Raw genomic sequence first — 22,500 nt, 5'->3', positions numbered from 1 at the left:
ATGGACTCCACAGCTTTTCTCTCTATATGTACCTCCACTGTAACCCAGAAATGGTGAGGGCATGAAACAAACATGTTTGAAACAATACTGAGGGGGGTTAATCCGGTATAAACTGGAAAGAGAAGAGCGTGACAAAGTTTTGGTTCAAACAAAGTTGTCTGGGTCTCGAATGGACCTGGCTGATATGCACAACACAGCCACTAGAGGGCGTTGTACTGCACGTTTAAAATATCTTCATTTGACAATGAGTGGAAAGGTTTTGCTCCTTTCAGTTGTAATAACACTCTTCTTGATATTGCACCAATATTGAAATATTTTTTATTAAAATATGTATGCGTATGCAAATTAGGTGTTACACAGCAGTCTAGTTTAATAGATATGACAGGACTGATCTGGATTCATCATCTGATAACTGTTCTGGATCTGGACATTTAAATATCACATGGGTACTGTTCACTGAGATTGGTATGGTTCAATGCACCAAAATGGCAGCCATAATATATTACAATTGGTCATTATGAAATGGATGCCTATGACTAATAGACAGCAATGCACTAAGTGATCACAATAGCTAATCGGCCTAAATATTGGCAAATTCAGCTAATTTAGTTTATTTTGTGACACTTGCTGTTCGTGTCCATTCGAAAAGATATCTGGAACTTGGAAGACATTATGTTCGGAAATAATTTATAACGCAGGTTTGGTAAATATCGCAATAAGTCTATGCGTCTGGTTCCCTGCTGTAGAAGCTTTTGAAAAATAATCTGTAAATATCCTGAATGGTATCAACACTTTGGAGTCAACTACCTGCAGCATTGTGGCGAACGCTATGCAGTTATTAGGCAAGAGGACTTTTTAGTAACATTAGCATAGCTTAACATAGGTTAGCTCAGCAGAGCAATTCGGCAGTAGGTAGTTTGTGTGGCAGTGCCAACGTAGAGCTACTGAATATGACCACAGAAGTGAGCCTGCTAGTGACGTTTAAATCGGGTTCCAGTATTAGCGGAATTGTTACCAAGATTAGGCCTTCGGTTCAGCCATGAGCACCAATTAAACCCGCCGCATAGCTATTCACTTAGCAGGAAGCAAGGGTGAGCGCGCGCTGGATATTATATTCTCAGTCTTCACACAATAGAAATTGAAAGCGGCTTCATCTGTGTTTTTCAGCCGGCTGCCACAGAAACAGTGGCCTTAACGATCCTCCCAGATACGTAATTACACACACCAGGCCAGGCCCAGAAATGCACTGAGCTCCAGTTCAAAGAGGATTTACCGGACCTGCAGTTATTTGTGCCATAGATGTTCTAATAGATTTATCATAAATCAATGCGTGTGTGTGTGTGTGTGTGTGTGTGTGTGTGTGTGTTGGAAATAATTTCCAGCTTTCTATCTTCAAGAAAAACAAAAAAAAAGAAGGGAAATATATTGACACTTTTCTTGCCAAAGAAAATAATAATGTAAATAATTGCTCTAAATATGTGTTTACACGATTTACCTTTCACAGAAACTTATCCAAAGTGGCTTAAGACAAGGTGTGCATTCATTTTTATATGTAATGTGCTTTATTATGGCATGAAACATTTTAAATTGGTCCCAATTTTGGAATTCATGACCAATTATGATACAGTAAGTAAATAAAATAAAATATCAAATAAGCCAACAATGGAATCTCTGGAATAGGAAAGTGAAACCAATATAAGCCACTGCTATCCAGCACCAGAGAATTGTGAATATAAAATAAAATACAAAATACATGAGTGTGACTTTCATATACATCATTTTTAAACGTTTTTTCAATTTTTTTTTTAAAGAAATATTTAAAATTTAAAAATGGCTTCAGATGGGTTTGCTTGTCTAATAAAGATCATGTCGAGAGAAACAAAAACAAAAATCCAAAAAAAGAAAAGAAAAACAGAACAGGAGAACTAAGAAAAAAAAACAGCAGCACCTCGTTCTGCTTTCTAGATTCCTCGATAATGATGCTTTGTGATCGCGCGACGTTTTTTGAACATACACGGCATTCGTGGGGAAAAGGGAGAAAACAGAAAAAATGCGTGTTTGTTGAAAGATTAAAGCCGCCACATTGCCGAGGCTGGAAAGATAAAAAATGTGACGGTGAAAATAACTAGCAGCGATCATGAAAGAGCGGTCGGGACGGACGAGGGGGAGGAAACGAACGGTGACAGGCGCCGTCGTTAGGACGTGTTAATCAGACGTCTACGGCACCGAGCCAGCAGTCAATTGCAGAGTACTGTCACCGTTGTGTTTTTTAAATAAAGTTTTCTTTTTATTTAACAGGCCTTTGTTTCTGCGTCTCTGTTGTTTTGTTTCTTGCTGTTCTGTGGATCCTCCGTGAGGCTGAGGCCTGATCTGTCAGCCCACCTCTGACCCACAGACACTTTATGAAAGAGGTGCAATTCACTCTCAAGAGGCTAGGTGCGGGAGCTGTCGGCAGCTCTGGCCATTTTAAGTGCATTTGTGAGGTCAAGTGTTGGAGCATATGCAATCCAATGCTTTCAGCTTACAGGTTTCAGATCGGGTTCAGAATGGCTGAAATGGAGGTCTCTATAAAACAAGTCACTGGGGAACACCTGTTGTTGGGCAAGCTTTCTGTAGCCTTTATATAATAAGAAACACTATGCGGATCACATCGCAACCAATGAGAAAGCCCCCTCCATAACTGCGTTAATAATTTATTTCATATTCAAACTGCCAGACTGAACTGACGTACTGTACAATAAGGGTGAGAGCCTTAGTTGTTTTTGAAGAACGTGTATGTGTGTGTGTAACCTTTTCAGCTGGGAAGACTTCACAAATGAATATGTCAGCTCAGAGTTCAGAGGTTACCTCGTGCCACAGCGAGGGAGTTGATATTATAGCATGGAAAACTGTGTTCTGACACACACTTTGACAGGAGAGCTGGTTTGCCAGGTAAAAGAGGTTCCCTTGATCCTTGTTTCCTGGGGAAAGTAACAGGCGCACCTCACCACCTCAGACTCTCCTGCCAAACGAGGGTGGTTTCTCCAACAGCCTCTGCGTTTGAATTTCTCTCCCCAGCTAACTGTCACTTTGCCTTTGTCCTGTTCTCTCACCGGTGTACAACCTGGGAGGCTAACAGGTAGCAAACCTATTCTCACAAGCTGCATGAAAATTCTGCTGAATTATGACTGAAATTTAGTTATTCATTTAAATCAGTTGTTACAGAACAGCACTCGATCGACTCTGCTTGGCTTTCCTTGAGTCTTTGTTCCCAACACCACCGGACTGGGTGAGTACACAAACCCCGGGCACACCACACATCCCCACTCAGTGGCTGCTGTACAGCTATGTCTCTGAACCTATGCAGAGAGGTATGGACATGGCACACTGATGTAGACGGTCATTTGGGAGACTGTGCAGGAGCTTAGTACTGTGAAAGAGTGAAGTCTCACTTGAGTCACTGCACTACATCTCTCTGTGTACACACACACACACACACACACACACACACACAGGCAATACCACACACACACACACACACACACACACACACACACACACAGGCAATACCACACACACACACACAGGCAATACCACACACACACACACACACACAGGCAATACCACACACACACACACACACACACACAGGCAATACCACACACACACACACACACACACACACACACACAGGCAATACCACACACACACACACACACACACACAGGCAATACCACACACACACACACACACACAAACAGGCAATACCACACATACACACACACACACACACAGGCAATACCACACACACACACACACACAGGCAATACCACACACACACACACACACACACACAAACAGGCAATACCACACATACACACACACACAGGCAATACCCCACACACACACACACACACACACACACGCACACACACACACATACACGGACACAGCAGAGCAAATTTCACACAGGGTATTCAAAAAATAAAAATGGACCCTTGAAAACGAATCAAATAGCAATCTTTACTGTTATTGCATTTAGTCATAAATGTTGTGACCTTCCCTTGCTTTTTCCTGAGTTTGGCTGTATAGATAATTCCTATATGCACAGCGGAGATGCCCACCCAGGGCCAAGGGTGCTACATTTTAAAATCATGAACAAATTATTTTACGTGACCTTCAACTCATCCCTTTGATGATATTCTGAATCTCAAACCACCTGCAAACACTGTAGCATAAAACAGCACTTCTCTAAGAAACCTGCGACACCATGTGCAAAAATTCTGACGTTCAGTTGATGGGGCAGGTCAAGGGTATAATTTAATCAAGGACAATTCTCACATAAAGCAGTGGTCAGACCACAGCGCTGTGTGTTAATGACTTCTCCCTCATTCCTCGAAAAGTCCAGCGCAGTGAGAGATGTCTGTGTCGAATTTGTCAAATGCTCCTCTTAAACCCACTCCCTATTGATCACGCACCCCGCGGGAAATGTTCTTTTCATGTCCTTTTCATGTTCAAAAATGTATTTCCTTGAACGAATCATATCCGTTCGTTTTATGAAGGAGAAATAGGTATGAGCATACTCGACACTCCTCCTTAACTCTGTTCATTCTTCTATTGGCTTCTCGCAAATCATACACATACATAAATATATAATAAAACCCGAATAACCATGATTTTAAATGCTGTAATCGTAATGAAGTGTTGCCTTCTTTTTCACCAAAAAATGTTTATTTATCATTAACGCACAAACTATTTATGTGTGTGTATTAATGTATAATTCATGGGTATAATAATGAAAACAAACAAATAAATAATAATAATAATAATAATAATAATGAGAATACACATAATAATTTGATCTCTCCTTCCCCTGCTGTTGAGAGAGGAGAGGCTGGCCGTGTTGTTGTTTAGTATGCGCAGCGTGTAAGATGGCCGCCGCTTTATCAATTAACAGCGCTGTGTTCAGCCATGGGGGTGGCGCTGTGCCAGACATGCAGATGAGCTGCTGTGGACGGAGCGGGCGGAGGGGAGGGGTGGGCCGGGGGGACGCAGACACAAAGATCAATTAGACGAACGCTTAGCGGGGGCCGAGGGGGGGGGCGTGGTTTCGCGCCAGCGTGAAAGCCGCCCCGCCCCTCTTTTCCAGACAAGGCTGTTTATGCAAATCAAGCCCCGCCCCCAACACCAGCGATTCCTGGTCTCTCACTGCAGTCTGAGAGGAACTGGGGTGTGTGTGTGTGTGTGTGTGCATGCCTGTGCGTGCGTGTGTGTGTGTGTGTGTGTGGGGGGGGGGGAGGGAGGCTACTGAGGCTTTGTAAAAATTGCCTTTTGAAAACCCTTCTGCTCCAATCTGCATACGCTTGCATGGCAGAATGGAACAATGCCTTTCCAGGAGCTCCCATGAGCGGGTGTGTTTATGTTCCTCACGCAGGGAAACGGAGCATTCCGCAGCGCTCCGCACCTCCATGCCTCGTCAGTGAGGCAGCCATTTCGCTCTGCCGGGGGACGGTGCTGTTCTCGCCGGCGGCCATGTCGGAGGGTGAAGGCGTCGTAAAAGCTGACGTCTGTACAGATGAAGCCCCGGGTCCGTGAGATGAAACAGACCTTGGCTGTGTTGTGCGGTGCCAGTGTGGATGAGATTGAATGCATTTCCAGCCACCTGACCGGATCGCACCCTAAACTCGTGGCCACTGGCTGGGGCTTGTCCTTGGAGGTCCCTGTGACATCACAACTGCCTGATCTGGTCTCCATAACAACCAATGACAGACAGCATGATGGGGAGTAATGAGATGCAGACGCAGGAACACCAAACCGACAGCCTGTCACATTACAACTGCCAAACACATTCAGCACATTACAACTGCCAAACACATTCAGAGAAGGAAGACTTCTTTACTCATTTTTGGCCCAGTGGAGATATTGCATGAATACTGTAATCGTGAAAATAGAATAATATATATATTTTAAATAATATTCTTGACAAATATGAAAATCTGCTGATGGGCTCATACCCTCATCATCATCATCATCATCATCATGAACTTCATTTATGTCATCACCAGCAGCAGCAGCAGCAGAAACCACATCATCTCTCCAACACTATTACGTGCATGCCATATGCAGCCCACCAAAGCTTGCACAGTTTAAATGTTAAAACACTTTTTCAATCCAAAATATTGTAATAATGTCAAGCAAGTACTGAACTAAACCCTCCCCAAGAGGTGTAGTTTTGTGTCAATGCATTAATAGACCATTAGCATTGAGCAAAGCAAGTATAAAGATATTATTATTATTATTATTATTATTATTATTATTATTATTATTATTATTTCTTCTACTGATGTTAAACGATGATACAGAAAAGATATCCTGTATATCTGCCCCATGCAGGTCTGTCATATACATTATACATAGTCTAGCAACCAGTGACTCAATAATATGATCTGGATTTCACCTTCACCAATCTGCTAATATAACACTTTTGGGGACATGATCTCCCACTGCAAACAATCTGTCAAGCAGCATCAGAAAACCTCTTAGTCACACCGCAATGTACTTTCATTCTCTCTCTCTTCTTCTCTCTGTGTCTCTCACCCCCTCTCACTCACTCTCCCTCTCTCCCTCTCTCTCTCTCTCTCTCTCTCTCTCTCTCCCCCTCTCTCTCTCTCTCTCTCTCTCTCTCTCTCTCTCTCCACAGCTCTTCATGTTCTTATGTCCCAGGTATCGCCTAAGCCCCACCTGTCAGACACACTTTCCCATCAATCAGTGCAGCTTTTAAAGATGGAGGCATCTTTCACAGCCACACCATGATGGAAAATAATAAGATTTAAAACATATATATACAATATATATATGTATATATATATATATATATATATATATATATATATATATATATATATATATATATATATATACAGTAATGGGGGCTTAGGGATTCTAAATGAAAGTGAAATCAGCATAGCAACAGGGCAAAGGTGAACAGATGTTGATGAACTGGACTTCACTACGTTAAAGACAACCTTTGTCCCAACAGTGGAAGCCGGAAGCCATCTTTGCCCGTTTTTACCCCATTAGCAGAGTGGTCTAAGGAGGGGGAATTAAAGCTTCCCCCCACCCCCTCCATCCCTATCACTGGCACCAACTAGATACCAAGCAATAACTGGATCCGTCAACCAAGCCAATTGCAGCCACTGAAGAAGCCAATGTATACGGTGGAGAGAAACACAGGTTAATTAACAACCGCACACATCCGTTAGCAAACGAGTGAATTCAGGGGGATCGCACTCAAAATGGACGCCAGTGACAAGGCTTGGCACGTACCAGGTTCCCTGCCAGGAAACACCTGCCTCCCTCCTATAAAACACAGAACAACACAGCACTCCTGGTGCACAGACAGACGTAGCACAGGGGGGCTGTTTCTGTGAGATAAATAAATGATGCAAATGACTAGGAAAAAAGGTACCGGGTGTAGGGCTGTTATCGGGGGTGGGGGCTGTCTGCATGTGCTCACAGAACCGACATCTACATTTTCCAAATAACCCCCCCCCCCACCCTGACCTGCGCTTAACATAATTCCTCCGATAGCCGGGAGTTCAGACACAATGCTACGTGCATAATCACAGCCTTCAAGGAGAAAAGGGAATCTGCAAACTGCCATTTTCCAGGTGAAGGTAGCACACGCAAACCAACTCTCCCCACCCCACCTGCAATCTCTGGGATTCAGGGCTAATTCAGACACGTCAGATTCTGAAAGGGTTTACCAGATAAACGACAAAGCTGGCAATGTATGTGTAAAATGTGCGTGTACATGCATTCTCTCTCTCCCAAACACACTCGTATTATATATATACAGTATGTAGGCAATATACACAGAAACGTACATACATATACATACATATGCCCCTCATCAATAATTCAGTAGCACTTCATGTTTATGCAGCTCAAACAGAACGCGGGCTGCAATGCATTCTCTTCATATCCTGCTCATACACAGACAGACTGCAGCTGCCCACCGTTCAGACCTGATCCGCAAATCTCAGTAAAACCAGCTCAAATACGCACCAACAGAGAGCTGGAGAGAGAGAAAGAGAGGGAGGGAGACAGAGAAAGGAAGAGAGAGAGAAAGGGGGGGAGGGGAGAGATTCAGATAGAAAAAAGAAATAAATACTTACCTGTTTTTAACGTTTTTCTTTGATTCCGGTTTATGCGGGTTTTTGAGAGCTTCACGATAACACGGCACACAGGAACTAAAACTGTAGTGCCATGGTGATATGCAAATTAATGATTCCCGCTGAATGCAAGGACCATTTATTATTCATAAATTACTCATGTTTATGCAAATTAGCTTGTACGAAACTACTGCTAGATGTTGGGGGGAGGGGGATAGGGGGTTGGTAATTCCTGTGTCGTGCTGTTACAGTAAACATTTGACTCAATCTCTGTCGTCTCCCCCCCCCCTCCCCCCAACCTTCCCCCCCTTTCTAAAAGCTCACCTGCTCGTGAAATACTAATCTAACCGTTTCTACAGCAATGTCCTTAAATTGCATTTGTGATAACGCTTATAGTATCTCCTTCCATAACATTTCATACCGGTGAAAAAGTATGACTGATGAGACCTGCGATAAAAGCTCAACCAGACGACATAAGGACAGGAGGAAATCTGCTTTGAGGAGCGTCTCGTTGACGCGTCTGAGTCTGCCACGTCTTATCTGCAAATATGATGAAAGCTCCAAACATCACACTGTCAACAGACAGCCTTAATTTGCGTGGATTCAGAGTGCAGCTGCTTCTTCATTGTGAACGTGGCAGCCCCTGTGTGCAGGGTTAAATTAAACAGCACCACCACAACAGCGTGCCGCCATTTTGTATCTGGAGACGATTGTTTGGGGGGAACAAAGTAAAAAAAAAAAATTCTAAACAAGTCACATGGGGAAACTGGGGGAACTAGTAAAACCATATATCACAAATGACAGATATTATGCCTACATGGTAATACCAGTAATATAAACCAACTGCAGATAAAATACAGAAAAAATAATATATTAATATTTTTGTATATTTGTATGACACTGCTCCTCATTTTCCGTTGATGGTTTGATGTGTACTGTGGCCTGTAACCGTGCATTGTGTTGTTCGCTGTACCGGTCTTTTCCAGAGAAACTGAGACGAGTTCATGGGGGAAGAAAGTTTAAATTAGCCATCGGCATGGTAACGATGCCAAAGGTTGTGGACGCTCTCCTGATCTGCAGTGGACTGCTGTCCAATTTACACACACTCCTCTTCCCTCTCTCTCACCTCGTCTTTGAGAGGAACCGAGAGGGCTTCCCAGTGCACTTCCTCTGATAAAGCCTCTGCAAATTGCAGGGAAGCCAGTTTGCCTACAGTCTGTCTCTCTCTGAATGTGTTTGAGTGTGTGGTGTTATAAAGGTGTTTCATGTTCAGTGGAGGGAGGTGGGCTTTCTTTTGCAGATGGAATAGGTTGAGAGACTATCATAAATTATTTTCTGTATTTTTTATATGCTGTTTTTGTTTAATTGTGTAATTTTTGTTTATGTAATGTCATTGGTATTTTTGGAGCGTAAATAAAGGATAGAATAAAGAAAATGTAAATGTCAGTACTCATCATTTTACTTGACCTGATGTTCTCTCTCTGTCCTTGTTCTCCTCTCTCTGTGGAGGAGGGTAAGGGGGAGAGTGCGGTGAGGGGATTTGGGGGCGATGTCTCCTGTTCCTTTTCACTGCTCCTGTAGAAGGACAGAGGCAGAGACCGTGTTCATTACATCTGCCTGTCAAAATACCAATCAAAGGCTTATGGGATGGGGAGTATACTGTGTGTGTGTGTGTGTGTGTGTGTGTGTGTCTTCTATCCCCCTCACAAGGGCAGGAACTCCGATGGTTGTGGTGTTGGAGGGGGGGAAGCGGCATCATTAAAATGGAGCTCCGTGTTCCTGGAGCCGGTGGATTGGACTTTCATGCCGCCAGGCGCAATAACGACGGCGGGAGAGAAGCTAACCGCCCGCCAAGGTCGCCGTTTTAAACGAACGCGCGTCACACACACCCGCCTCCTACTCCTGATTACTGCATCCTTTCAATCCCGCTGCCTTTCAGACCCGCTCCATCTGCATGTGTAAAAATATATATTTTTTAAATGCCTGTAATAACGTGCGGTACAGCGCCTACGCAAAACATCCTTCCTTAATAAGAAATAGTAAGTCAATTATATTCATAAAGCATGTTTAAAGCAACAATAGTTGTACCAAAATGCTGTACAAAATATATAGGCTACAGGTGAAATATACATATGCAAATATTAAGCATACAGGACAAACAATAAATATTTGAAATATTTATGCATAATGCAGCCACCCAGTGCTATTGATATGGTACCAGTTACACAGACAGCAAAAAAGAACTAATACTTATCTAAATCCAAGGGTTATATTAGCTCACAGTGGATATAGCAGGGAAGAAAAAGGTAGTGGAGAAAAGGGGGGATTTTGGTATTAAACAGTGAATCTCAGACTGATTGCTGTTGCCTCATGATGCAAGCTTAGTTACCTAAGCCTTTTAGTTATCAGGCGATTTGACAGTGCCACTGTCCATCTCCATTGAAACTGAATGGTGTAATGTGAAACAAGTTACACACATTTGGCCAGTGGTTCCCAAAAAGGCAACTTATTTTTAACAGATCAAAATAAAGACAGAGGTGAATCAATAGGCTCCTAATTGGTGAAATTGTGGACCCCTGGAATAAATTAAACATGTGCTCAGCAACTTAATTAGGAGCCCATTGTTTAACCTCAGTCTAACATTTGATCAAAAAATTTGACCTCTTTCTATGTAATTGTTTGCAATATAGCACAACAAAAACATTAGAGTTTTTCATGGCATGCATAGCTATATCTGAGAAAATGTGGCTTAAGAGGGTAAACAATCCCTCTGAATATGGAAGCCAAATAAGAAAAATGAACATCTTGTAAAAGTTCTAGGATTGCAATTGTGGTTGGAACAAAAAGCACCATACACAGGGGTCCCCCAGGACCGAGCTTAGGAACCACTGCTGGTGATTTGTGTCCATAAAGACATGCATAATGTTGGACAGCTTTCCCAAGACTACATTTCCAGCACTGTAGCCATTATATTGGCTGATACACACAGGTACTGGATACTGAATATGGCTGATATAACTCAATGCAAATGTATGATAATACTTTGCATCAATGCCCAGGCTATGTTGTAAATTAATAAATTGATAGATTTGTCATTTATATAGCATGTCCTTTCCAAAGGAAAATACAATTTCACGGTAACATTTTCCTGTGCTCCGAATGGGAAGAGACCTATACATACATTTTTAAAAATCAATTTATCTCAACTTGCAAGTCGTTACCGGTCACTTCTCTGCGCTCTTTCCTTTATATTACGGTAATAGATGTGAATCGTCATCAGTAAGGGAAGGACCCCTAGCTTTCCACCAACGTGCCAGAGAAATAAGTACTTGTGTGTATAACGGCTAGCTCATTGTTTACAAGAAATCATGCATTATTATCCCTCGAATCACTAACTCTGTTGGTTAATAGGGCCGATAAAAGGTATATCATCGTGTTGCACTGTCGAAGGCAAGGTGGAGGCGAATACAGAAATATCAGAGGAGGACAGTCTCTAGACGCACTTGGATGCAGAAGAACTGCAGTGCAAAGGTAGTTAACGTTAACATGCTAACTTGGCTAGGTAACTTAGGCAAATAAATGAATTGGGGCTTGTTAACTAGTTTGCTATGTAACATCAGCTATGCCTAAGGTATCTCAGTTGTGCATGCCTCCACGGAACATCGGCTAGGATTGGGGATTAGCTAGCTAGCTAACTAAACACAAACGCATTCTGTTGGTACCACAGTTAACTTACTATCAGGCGAGCTAACTGACGGGTACTGCTTAAGTTTTGCGTGTTAATTGCACTGACAATAAATGGGTGCATACTGTTGCTATGAAACGTTTGTACGTAGTAGTCTGCTAAATACGCTATGTTCATTTTTCTTAACAGATTTCATCATGTATCACAACAGTTCGCAGAGAAAATACTGGACATTTGAAAACGAAGAGACTTTGGAAAAACTGAGATACCAGGCCAACCAGAAGTGTTGTGCCAAGATCTTGAGCGGAAAGGTAAACAAAGTTGAGGATGCACGTATTAATTTAAAAATAATCGGCTAGTAATGAAGTGAAGCAAGAACATAATCTAGTAACTAGAGAATAGTTATGGTAAATGGTTGGCATTTATATAGCTCCTTTATCCAAAGCGCTGTACAATTGATCTTCTCATTCACCCATTCATACACACACTCACACACAAACGGCGATTGGCTGCCATGCAAGGCACCAACCAGCTTGTCAGGAGCAAATGGGGGTTAGGTGTCTTGGCTGCCTGAGCCATGTCACCCCCAGTTATGCGTGATCTCACATTGTTCAGGTTTTCCGTCGTGATTTTATTGTTTCCTGCTGAAAAAATGACCATCTTGTTGAAGCTGATGATGAAAGCAGCTGTGCAGTGAGACTGGCTTGGTGAAGCTAGTAATGTGAGGATCATGCTGCTAGACCGGCTGATTCCACTACGCTGATCAGCAGTATTTTAGTTGTGTAACCAGACATCGCTGTGCGTGTGCTAGGCTGGACTGAGTGAATCCCTCCTTCTGGATCCCCTTGAGGAGGATGTTGTGTTCAAGCACTACGAGAAACGGCTTTTGGACTTCTGCGCTGTTTTCAAACCGGCCATGCCCAAGTCTGTTGTGGTATGTATCCTGCTATCCTTATATTTTCATAAAAAATGGACATACAGGAATGACCTTTTGAGATTTCACTAATTTAACCACTTTCTTTTGGAAATTACGGCTTCTATTTGAACCATTTGAAAAATAGGTTTTTTGGAATGCCAGTGTCACTGGAACCATTTGGAATGAACGTCACTGCTATCAATTACCAGTAGTGATTGTGCATTAGAAGGTTTAGAACATTCTTATCTCACATTATTGATTTCACACTTTAATAAATAATAGCGCAGAAGTTGTAAATTATATTAATTGTGTAATTATGCACACAATTGTGTTATATGCATTACATTAATAATTACATGTCCAATGGTAATGCTATCACCTTTTTTTCTTCTCTCTAGGGCACGGCGAATATGTATTTTCGAAGATTTTACGTGAACAATTCATTAATGGAGTATCATCCCAGGACCATCATGTGGGTTTAAAGTTAATTTTTTCTTTATTTTTTGGTGTTAACCATATATCCAAGCTTAATAATTTTCCAGCACAGGGAAATAATGTAGAATTCATGTAATTGTGTCAGTAATGGCAGCACCACAGTACTGAATACACATTTTTAATGGTCTTGGCAGACTTGTTTTAGGCTTGATATGATCATTTTTGCAGTATATCTTCACCTGCTGGCTAAATACACAAGTATACCTCTTTTGCACTATGAGGCCTGTTTGTTTAAAAAAAATAAAAAAATAAATAAAATTTTTTAAAAAAGTACATAACTAACTAGCCTGCTCTATTCAGGCTGGTCTTTCTACTAGAATGCGTATTGAGATTCCTACACCGATATCACAGCATATTAGATGTGTTACTGTGACGTGGAGTGTGTAAGAATATGCAATGTGTTACTGTGACGTGGAGTGTGTAAGAATATGCAATGTGTTACTGTGACGTGGAGTGTGTAAGCATATTAAATGTGTTACTGTGACGTGGAGTGTGTAAGCATATTAAATGTGTTACTGTGACGTGGAGTGTGTAAGCATATTAAATGTGTTACTGTGACGTGGAGTGTGTAAGCATATTAAATGTGTGACTGTGACGTGGAGTGTGTAAGCATATTAAATGTGTGACTGTGACGTGGAGTGTGTAAGTCTCTCCCCTCCTCTGGCAGGCTGACCTGCACCTACCTGGCCTGTAAGGTGGATGAGTTCAACGTCTCCAGCTGGCAGTTTGTGGGGAACCTGCAGGAGCCCCCGGCGGGGCAGGAGAGGGCCCTGCAGCAGATCCTGGAGTACGAGCTGCTCCTCATCCAGCAGCTCAGCTTCCACCTGGTGGTGCACAACCCCTACAGACCCATGGAGGGCTTCCTCATCGACCTGAAGGTCAGAGCATTGTCCGTCCATCTGTCCGTCCGTCCTTCCTTTCTCTCTCTCTCTCTCTCTCTCTCTCTCTGTGTCTGTCTGTCTGTGTCTGTCTCTCTCTCTACCACTCAACCTCTCTCTCTCTTTCTGACTCTCTCTTGGTCTCTCTTATTCTCTGTCTCTTTCTCTCTTCATAGCTTCATGTCTTTCATTGTAACTTTTATTTTTAATTCATCACTTTACATAGACTCACCTCAAACGTAATTCCTTTGAGTCTTTTCATAAAAGGTGTTTTTGTGCCAGAAAAGAACCATCTTTGTTTAGTCCTGTGATGACTGGTATAACTAATAACTTGTTGAACTTGTGTAAAATGTTTCAGAGCTGTGGCTGTGTGTTGTTGCCTTGTTTCATTGTGTGAGTATTCTGCACATTCAGCGAGGGACACAAGCCCAAGCGCTTTCTTTCTTGTTTCAGTGTGAACAGCGGTGCATAAAACTGAGTGAGGGGGTTATTGTGTACCTGCTGATACGCCAAAAATTGCTGTTTTAACTCTGCATTATTGCTTGCCTCGACACGCTTAACAGAACCTCAGCCAATAGCACTGCAGGAAATGTGTGTAGATGAACATATTGCATCAAGGCATGTGTCACCTCCACAGTGTCACAGGAACTGACACTGCATGTCATTTCTTCAGCGTGTTGATGTATTCTTGTAAAGCGCCCCTTCATGTAAAAATACATGAAATAAAAACTATGTACACATCATCTGTGGTTCTCTGAGCTCAAGCTGCTGCCTTCCGGAAGTGCCCTGGGTGAGAAGGTGCGTGTGATTCTGGGACCTTACACTGCTGAGCCCAGCCCGGTTCTCTCCCCAGACGCGGTACGTGGCGCTGGAGAACCCGGAGGTTCTGCGGAAAACGGCGGACGACTTCCTGAACCGGGCCACCATGACGGACGTGGGGCTCCTGTTCTCTCCGTCTCAGATCGCCCTGACCGCCGTGCTCAACAGCGCCTCACGAGCCGGACTCAACATGGAGAGGTGGGTCCAGTCTCGCCTCCGGTCTCACCTCCAGTCTAACCTCCAGTCTCACCTCCAGTCTCACCTCCAGTCTAACCTCCAGTCTAACCTCCAGTCTCACCTCCAGTCTCACCTCCAGTCTCACCTCCATTCTCACCTCCATTCTCACCTCCATTCTCACCTCCAGTCTAACCTCCAGTCTCACCTCCAGTCTCACCCAGCGCCTTCCCTTCGCTCTGTTATCTACCCTCCACTATCCTTCTGCGGCACTTCACTTATGCAACATCAGTTTGTCGTTTTGCTGAAATTAGTTACCAGGCCTCCAGGGGGCAGGCTTTCACTGCGCTAAGACAATCGTTCAAAACGATGCACTTGTAACACGCATAAGGCCTGTTACATAATAAGGAACGCAAACATGCACGCAAGCTCTCCGCTGACGTACCACACGCATGTTTACCGGCCTCTTTTAGCCCAATCTGAGGTTATACAGTGCCAGTCCACAAGGTGGCAGCCTGGGCTAATCTGGTTGGAATAAGTAACCTTAGGGGAAAGGATTAATTATTTTGCAGTTGTTAGTTGAACAACATCCTGTTTAGATTTAGGGCTTCAAATGAAAGATTTGGACTGCACATTTTGCAACGCAAGGACCCGAGAAACAGGCCTTCTGTCACTGAACACATTCCTTGCGTAGAGTATGTAGTGGGCTTAACACGTGGTCGATTTTGGTCGTTCCATTTACCTAGTGGCATTGAGTTAGACTGTATTTGGGCAATTTACCAGTCATCTTACTCAATAAATTAACTGTTCGCCATTATTAGATTGGATTAGAAACAGCTCTTGGGTTAATGTATATTAACGATGGTAAGACTGTCAACAGATGTATACATAATTGGTGTTGGTGCGAGAAATCAGTGACAATGTAATTTATTGTAATGGATATTGAAGTGGATGGTTTTTGAAGGGGGCCAGATGGCGGGGAGATGTTTAATTGATTAGGTGTGTCAAAGCAATTCCATTTTCGCCGCAGCTATCTGACAGAGTGCATGGGTCTGAGGGACGACAAGGAATCGCTCTCCAAGATGATTGATTCCATGAGACGTGAGTGTGCTCTGCAGTCGCACAATGTCACCACCAGGGGGAAGGCTTTAGCTGTGCTAAAACCAGCTTTCCGAGGACAGCCATTTAAGCCAGTTTCATTGGCTTAAACTGTAAAAAAAAAAAAAAAAAGTGCAAGGATTATTTTTGTATATATACATTCTATGTATCTTTTGTATGTGGCCATGCATGTGTTAGTTTCTGAATGAGGTTTCACACCTGAGTCAGTTTCTATTAATTCATAATTCACAAAGTCAAGCATTCACAAGACTTTTATTGCTAATTTGTAAAGCATTTATAAAAACCGTACAAGTCAACATGTCATGTATGCACTGTAAAGGATCAGTTACACTTAATATAGTTTCAAGTAATCAGTTGCACGCATTTCTTTTACTTATCTACATATTTTATCTTTAGGAATAAAAAACCATGTTAAGAAATACGAGCCTCCGAACCCGGAAGACGTCGGCGCTTGCAAGCAGAAGCTGGAGCGGGTCCATGCCGAGTTCTTTCCAAACGCAAGCTCGTGAGTATTTTAACAGTCCACACTTTTTAATCCTTCAAGGTGTGAGACCACAAATATGTGATTAGAATGTTCGAAACTGAACATTCTAATGCTGATGTCACAATCACTACCGGTAACTGAAAGCAGTGGAGTTCTAGAACACCGATTTAGAATGTTGATAAAACATTCCAGAAATCCTACTCCTCAAAGGGTTAAGAATACTTCAGGAAAAAAACTCAGGCTTCTGTTCTCTATGGGACAGGAGCTTCTGTCTGTCTCAACTAGGTACACAACTATCTGACTGCATCTTATAGCATCCCCAGAACACTGTCAAGGCATTGAAGATGTAACACAGTGGTTAATTTTTTTTGCGAGTTTTGAAAACAATGTTGATTTTTCAATCAAACCTCCTAACGTATCTAAGCTCATTCAGTTGACGTGTGTTATTTAGAAAAATAAAACTAAACTGCAGTAAAGACGACACACCTCTCAACTCATCTGCCAGTCCTCATAAGGAGGTAAATGATGTCGGAGCGTTTCCTGTCATATTTTGTGAGGTATGTGTTCTTTCAGCGCTTCCAGATTCAGGAGCAGCTTTGTTTGGAAAAACGTGCGGTTGCGTTACGGGGAAAAGATGGGGGAAACGTATGGAAGTCGCGCAGGACATTAATATACGTGCAACAGCATAATTGTTCCCCCTCCCCTTCCGTCCCCTAATACGCAGTGGGAAGATAGCCGTGGTTCTCCAGGTTTGTCTGAGGACCGCGTTCACCACAATGTTCAAGACATCCATGGTGGACCTATCGAGCATTAATAAAGCATCTAATAAAGCGGGGGAAACTACTTCAAACTCTTCTGAAAATGGGGTGCCGACACATTGCACAACAGAAATCAATAGAGTAGCTACATCATATCAACAAGCAATGCGGTACAAAAGACGCGACGGCTCTTTAAACGGAGTTTTGTCAGGGCAGACGGGGTGAAGCTTCAGAGAGCGGGTTTGCGGAACGGGCTGGGCGGCGTTAAACGTTACTTAAGGCTGGTGTCACACACAGGTGATGCGTTTCCCTGATTCTTTTTATCACCCGTTTGTCGTCTCAAACCGCAGCCCAGTAATCGTCCTAGCTGGCACTGGAGCGGGAAACTCGCTGGGATGAGCTGACTCTTCAGGGAGTTTTCAGTGGGAACTGTCAGCTGGGCTGTCTGAGCTTTTCAGAGCAGGATCAAAGTTTGCGCATGAGCTGGGTCCACAGAGGCGGAGCCGAGAGGGAAGGACCCCTCGTGAGGCCGGAGTCTCGGGTGCCCTTTCCGGTGCCTGTTTCCAGGTCCTCGGCAAGGTCTCCAAATAGGGTGTGGAGCAGTGGGTACTGAACTGGATTATAGGTTCAAACCTTGTGTAGGCCAATTCCATTTTACCCTGGAGACAAACGGCTGCCTGATGAATCAGTTTGTTGAAATGCCAGCTACAAGTACTGATAAGTTGATGGTTTCATGTAAAAAGGTCCATTTGTTAATATGGAGGGTGCAGCAGGTTATAGACGATGACCTCAGCAAGTGAAAGGTCAAGAAGAGGTCGTTTGCGAGCAGCCTGGTCCAGCTTTGGGGCTCTTGGTCCTCCTTGGCTCGACAGGTCACAAGATCTGGATGGTACTGATTATGGTGCACTCAGTTCTGAAACGAGAGAGAGACAGATGGACAGACACACACGCGCACACACACACACAATCACACACAATCACACACACACACACACACACACACACACACACACACACACACACACACACACACAATCACACACACACACAATGTTATACCACAGATGAGCACTGGAAACAGCCAGTCTGGATTGTTGTTCAGAGCGCATTGACCCCGCCCCTCTGACTGTCCCAGTGCGCAGAAATCACACACACATATTCACTGTAGTATTCACAGTGCTTTTGAGCCAGATTGTATGGGGATGGAGGAGACATTGGGGATTAAGGGGTTAGTCAGTCTGTAACCACAAAAACGTGCTGCTATTTCAGGGAAGCCATTCAGCCTTCACCTCCTTTGCAGGAACTTAGCAGGAAAAACATCGGGCTACCGACCCTGTGATCTCTGCACCTCCATTTCATATCTGTCCTGGCTCTGAACAGAGGCTCCAAAAACTCCTCCTTGTCTCTTTCAGCAAGAGGAAGCGAGGGTACGAGGACGATGACCACGTCACCAAACAGCACCAGGCCGTCGAGGAGGTGAGCGCCGACTGCTCGCTGTGGCAGAGTCAGTCAGACCGCGGAGAGACTGCTTTCACACAGGGTGCTCCACGCTTTCAGAATGAACTCAAGAGAACATTGAAGCTAGGGTATCTTTGGAACAATTCAAATGCTTGATTATGAATCGGATTGTTTGATTGTAACCGTCTTTGTATGATCTTTAACTGGGCACAATTGAAAATGAGGGCTTGCCCTCAATGGAATTCCAAGATTTAAACAAAGGTTCTAATCAAATACCGAAACCGTTTTTCTAAACCCAACAGCTGTCAGTCACCTGCTTGAACACAATGATTGGTTCACGTCAGTGCACACGTGATGACTCCTCCCAGTCATTGTGTCGCCAATCCCCAAATTACACAAATAAATCTGTTTTCTCCCCCTACAGGAGTGGACAGATGAGGACCTGGAGTCTCTCTGAGGGATGGGCCAAGTGCACGCTCATTGGCTGCTTCTTGGAGCCTGTCTTCTGGACCCTACAGCACAGGAGCGGCTTGCTTAGACAGTGTATGAGTATTTGACCTGTATCAGTGCCACTTAAACATGCTTTTGTAAAGCAGAGGAATGACTGTGTAGTTCACTGTCTGCCGATTAATTTTTATTCTAAAATTCAGATATGCTCCATTTTTCTTTCAGTGGCAGCAGGGGTTTCGTTCTTAAGTAAAATTCATTTTTGTAGCTTTATTTGTGAATATTAAAGAAATTAATAATTGTCTGGTATTTGGCTCACCACCATGCTTCCAAACATTTCTGCAAAAACATGTGAATATTAGGGGTAAAAGATTAGTCTCTGGGGTCTAGTCTCTGAACATTCTTCATCATACAAGCTAAAGTCCCTCAAAAGGTCGCAGAACAATTATCCTAAAAGTCCTTAAACCTCCGAGGATGGGAGTATGGCATGCCAGACGACATGGCTCAGGCAGTAAGAGCAGTCGTCTGGCAGTCGGAGGGTTGCCGGTTCGATCCCCCGCACGGGCTGTGTCGAGGTGTCCCTGAGCAAGACACCTAACCCCCAAATGCTCCTGATGAGCTGGTCGGCGCCTTGCATGGCAGCCAATCGCTGTCGGTGTGTGAGTGTGTGTATGAATGGGTGAATGGAGAAGCATCAATTGTATAGCGCTTTGGATAAAGGCGCTTTATAAATGCCTGCCATTTACCATTTTTGTCCACACATACAATGCATTTGTGAAAAAATGAGGAACTTGACATTTGAAAGGCCCCGTTTACACCTGGTCATTTCATGAGTCTTACCCAGATATGATTTAACCATGTTGCATTTACACTCGGTAGTCAGATGCGTCTCTGGTCAGCCTGATTGAAATCAGATTGTTACTTTGCGTGCAAAATGCTAAATGCTGCCAAACCACTTCCTGTTTTGTTCCGCCTCTCACAGAGCAAATATGGGAGCCGGTTCCAAAACAACAAGTTTGTAAAACATCCTTCTCCAGTGTCTCAGACCACCTCCGGGAGTGGTGGGCCATCGGATTTGAATCCGTTCCGAATGAGTCTTGGGTGCATTTACACCTGCACTTTTTATTAGGATAATTCCTATCTGGATATTCATGGCGCATGAAACGACCAGGTTGTAAACGGGGTCAAAGATGCATAAATTCAACACACGGCAAGTGAATTCCATGAATCATTCAGAAACCTGGCCCCTTCACTGAGAGTCTTACCTGAAGCTGCCACTGCATTTCAGGTCATTAGGAAAATAGCAAATTAAAATAAAATATCTGATTACTCAATTTTTGTTTAAAAAAATACTTAATTATAAAAATTTTATGAACCATGTCACTTGAATTTTCTATTCTAAATGTTTATCCAGCACCCACCATGAAGCATCAGTTGTACAGCGCTTTGGATAAAGGCGCTATATAAATGCCAACCATTTACCATGAAAAACATGAATAAAAGTCTTTGATAGATAAATTTATAAGACTTGCATTGAAAATGAAAAAAAAAAAAGTATTTTTCTATTCAGACAAATGGGAAATTCTTCAATAATCATGGTCAAATGAATAAAATTCATGAGGAAAAATTGGATTCAATGGGAAATCAGTAAAATGCAGTCAGTAAAATGGAAAGTGTCACGTTTTCATATTTCATATTTTTTATTTAATATCCACAGTGATACTGTATAAATGTATTTAAAAACATTTATGATAAAAATGATGTCTGTAGAAAGTCGGCAAAATGCATGACACTAATTTTATATGCAAATTGTGAAGTAATGCAAAACATTCTAAATGTAATTTTTCAGTCAGACAGATATGAAATAATGTTTAGTCAACAACCCTGGTGAAATATGTGAATGAAAATATGCTTGATGAAATTATGGAAAAAAGTTTTCTGTGGAAAATACTTAAGCCTTATGTCCAAAATATTTAGAAAATGCTAAAATATATGTAGCTTTTCATTAAGATGGATGGGAAGACTTCTTGATGCAAAACCCATGGTGAAATAAATGGGGGTAAAAAAAAGTATTTGGGCTTGGGGTTAGCTTGAAGCACATGGTGGCTCCTTCTAAGCAGCAATGAAACCATGACTCCCCCTGAAGGAGTGGACAGTCTCTGAAGATGAAGCAGCTTCTTGAGCCTTTTATTTATTATCGGTGCCACTTTGTAACATACTGGCACAACTAGTTTTATCCAGAATTAATTTATGTAGTCATCATTGTATGTTTATGTAACATTAAATAATTTATCATTTTAAAAATTATCAGAAATTTTGCATTCAAAGGTTCCTAAGGGTAGCCTGTTACCGTTCTTGGGGTAGAGTAGCTGAATACACGCAAGTTTTAATGTGAGCTTTGGCTATTTTATTTATAGTTTTGTTCATTCATAAGAAAAGAGCGACTCAGTATCTATTTTACAAAATGGTTTAATAAGTGCATGCAGTGCTGATACAATTAGCACTATTCAAAACTTACTGCTGTAAACATTAGTCTGTCTGATTTGTTTTGCATTTTGTGAAATACTGAGGAGTTTCAAGGAGGTCTGAGCCAAGCAATCGGGAAAAAGAGCAATAACTGAGGTTTGGGTCGGTGGGAATCTCCACTTCTTTACTCCAGCAAGAGAATTCATGATATAAAACATTTTATTTATTTTTTCCTTGCAAGAGCTCTTCCGTATTTAGAGCAAGTACAACAACTGGGAAAATGACAGTACTCAGTCAGCACTTTAAAACAGGCCTACATTTTAGGAAACAGATCCATCACAGGTTACAGTATAAAAAGTGTCGAAGCGAAAAATTCCAGTTGCGAGATGAAGGCCCCCGACTTCCTGTCAGCTGACCTTCCTTACGTTGAGTTCACCGTTAAGGGTGCGCTTTGGCAATGTGCTGAAAACACTCAAGTATTGGGTGAGCCAACCTGCCCCTTTCCCTCTCTGCCATTTTGGGCAGGGGAAATACTGCATCCCAAATCCCAGAACTGCGTCCACACCAAAACTCAAGCGCTTCCTGTGCAGTCTGAACAGTTTGTGGTTCAAAGACACGGTTCTGGGTCTTCCTCTCTCTCTCTCTCTC

General features: G+C 42.8%; 2 protein-coding genes across 2 annotated transcripts in view; one reads left to right on the top strand and one right to left on the bottom strand.

The window, feature by feature from the left end:
• Nucleotides 1-11,430: 11,430 nt before the first annotated feature.
• ccnh (cyclin H) lies at nt 11,431-19,687 on the top strand. The gene is made up of 10 exons (XM_061259880.1): nt 11,431-11,684; nt 12,028-12,149; nt 12,650-12,772; nt 13,153-13,226; nt 13,917-14,127; nt 14,981-15,144; nt 16,151-16,221; nt 16,636-16,744; nt 18,894-18,957; nt 19,364-19,687. Exons 2-10 carry the CDS (start codon nt 12,036-12,038, stop codon nt 19,394-19,396), a joined length of 963 nt encoding a protein of 320 aa, XP_061115864.1. The 5' UTR covers nt 11,431-11,684; nt 12,028-12,035; the 3' UTR covers nt 19,397-19,687.
• Nucleotides 16,476-22,500, bottom strand: part of rasa1a (RAS p21 protein activator (GTPase activating protein) 1a) — a 47,415-nt gene continuing 41,390 nt past the window's right edge. The window contains exon 26 of the mRNA XM_061259879.1: nt 16,476-18,394. Within this exon, the coding sequence (XP_061115863.1) occupies nt 18,355-18,394 (40 nt within the window). The 3' untranslated portion in view covers nt 16,476-18,354. The remainder of the gene's footprint in view (nt 18,395-22,500) is intronic.

The sequence above is a fragment of the Conger conger genome, chromosome 11 (genome assembly GCF_963514075.1).
Source record: "Conger conger chromosome 11, fConCon1.1, whole genome shotgun sequence".
Taxonomy (NCBI): Eukaryota; Metazoa; Chordata; class Actinopteri; order Anguilliformes; family Congridae; genus Conger; species Conger conger.
Note: the sequence above shows the minus strand (reverse complement) of the source record. Positions and strands in the feature narration are given on the sequence as shown.

Coding starts and splice junctions, on each gene's coding strand:
- ccnh (XM_061259880.1), top strand. CDS start 12,036: ATGTATCACAACAGTTCGCAGAGAAAATACTGGACATTTGAAAACGAA. Junction 16,222..16,635: donor GATGATTGATTCCATGAGAC/GTGAGTGTGCTC, acceptor TTTTATCTTTAG/GAATAAAAAACCATGTTAAG. Junction 16,745..18,893: donor TTCTTTCCAAACGCAAGCTC/GTGAGTATTTTA, acceptor TGTCTCTTTCAG/CAAGAGGAAGCGAGGGTACG.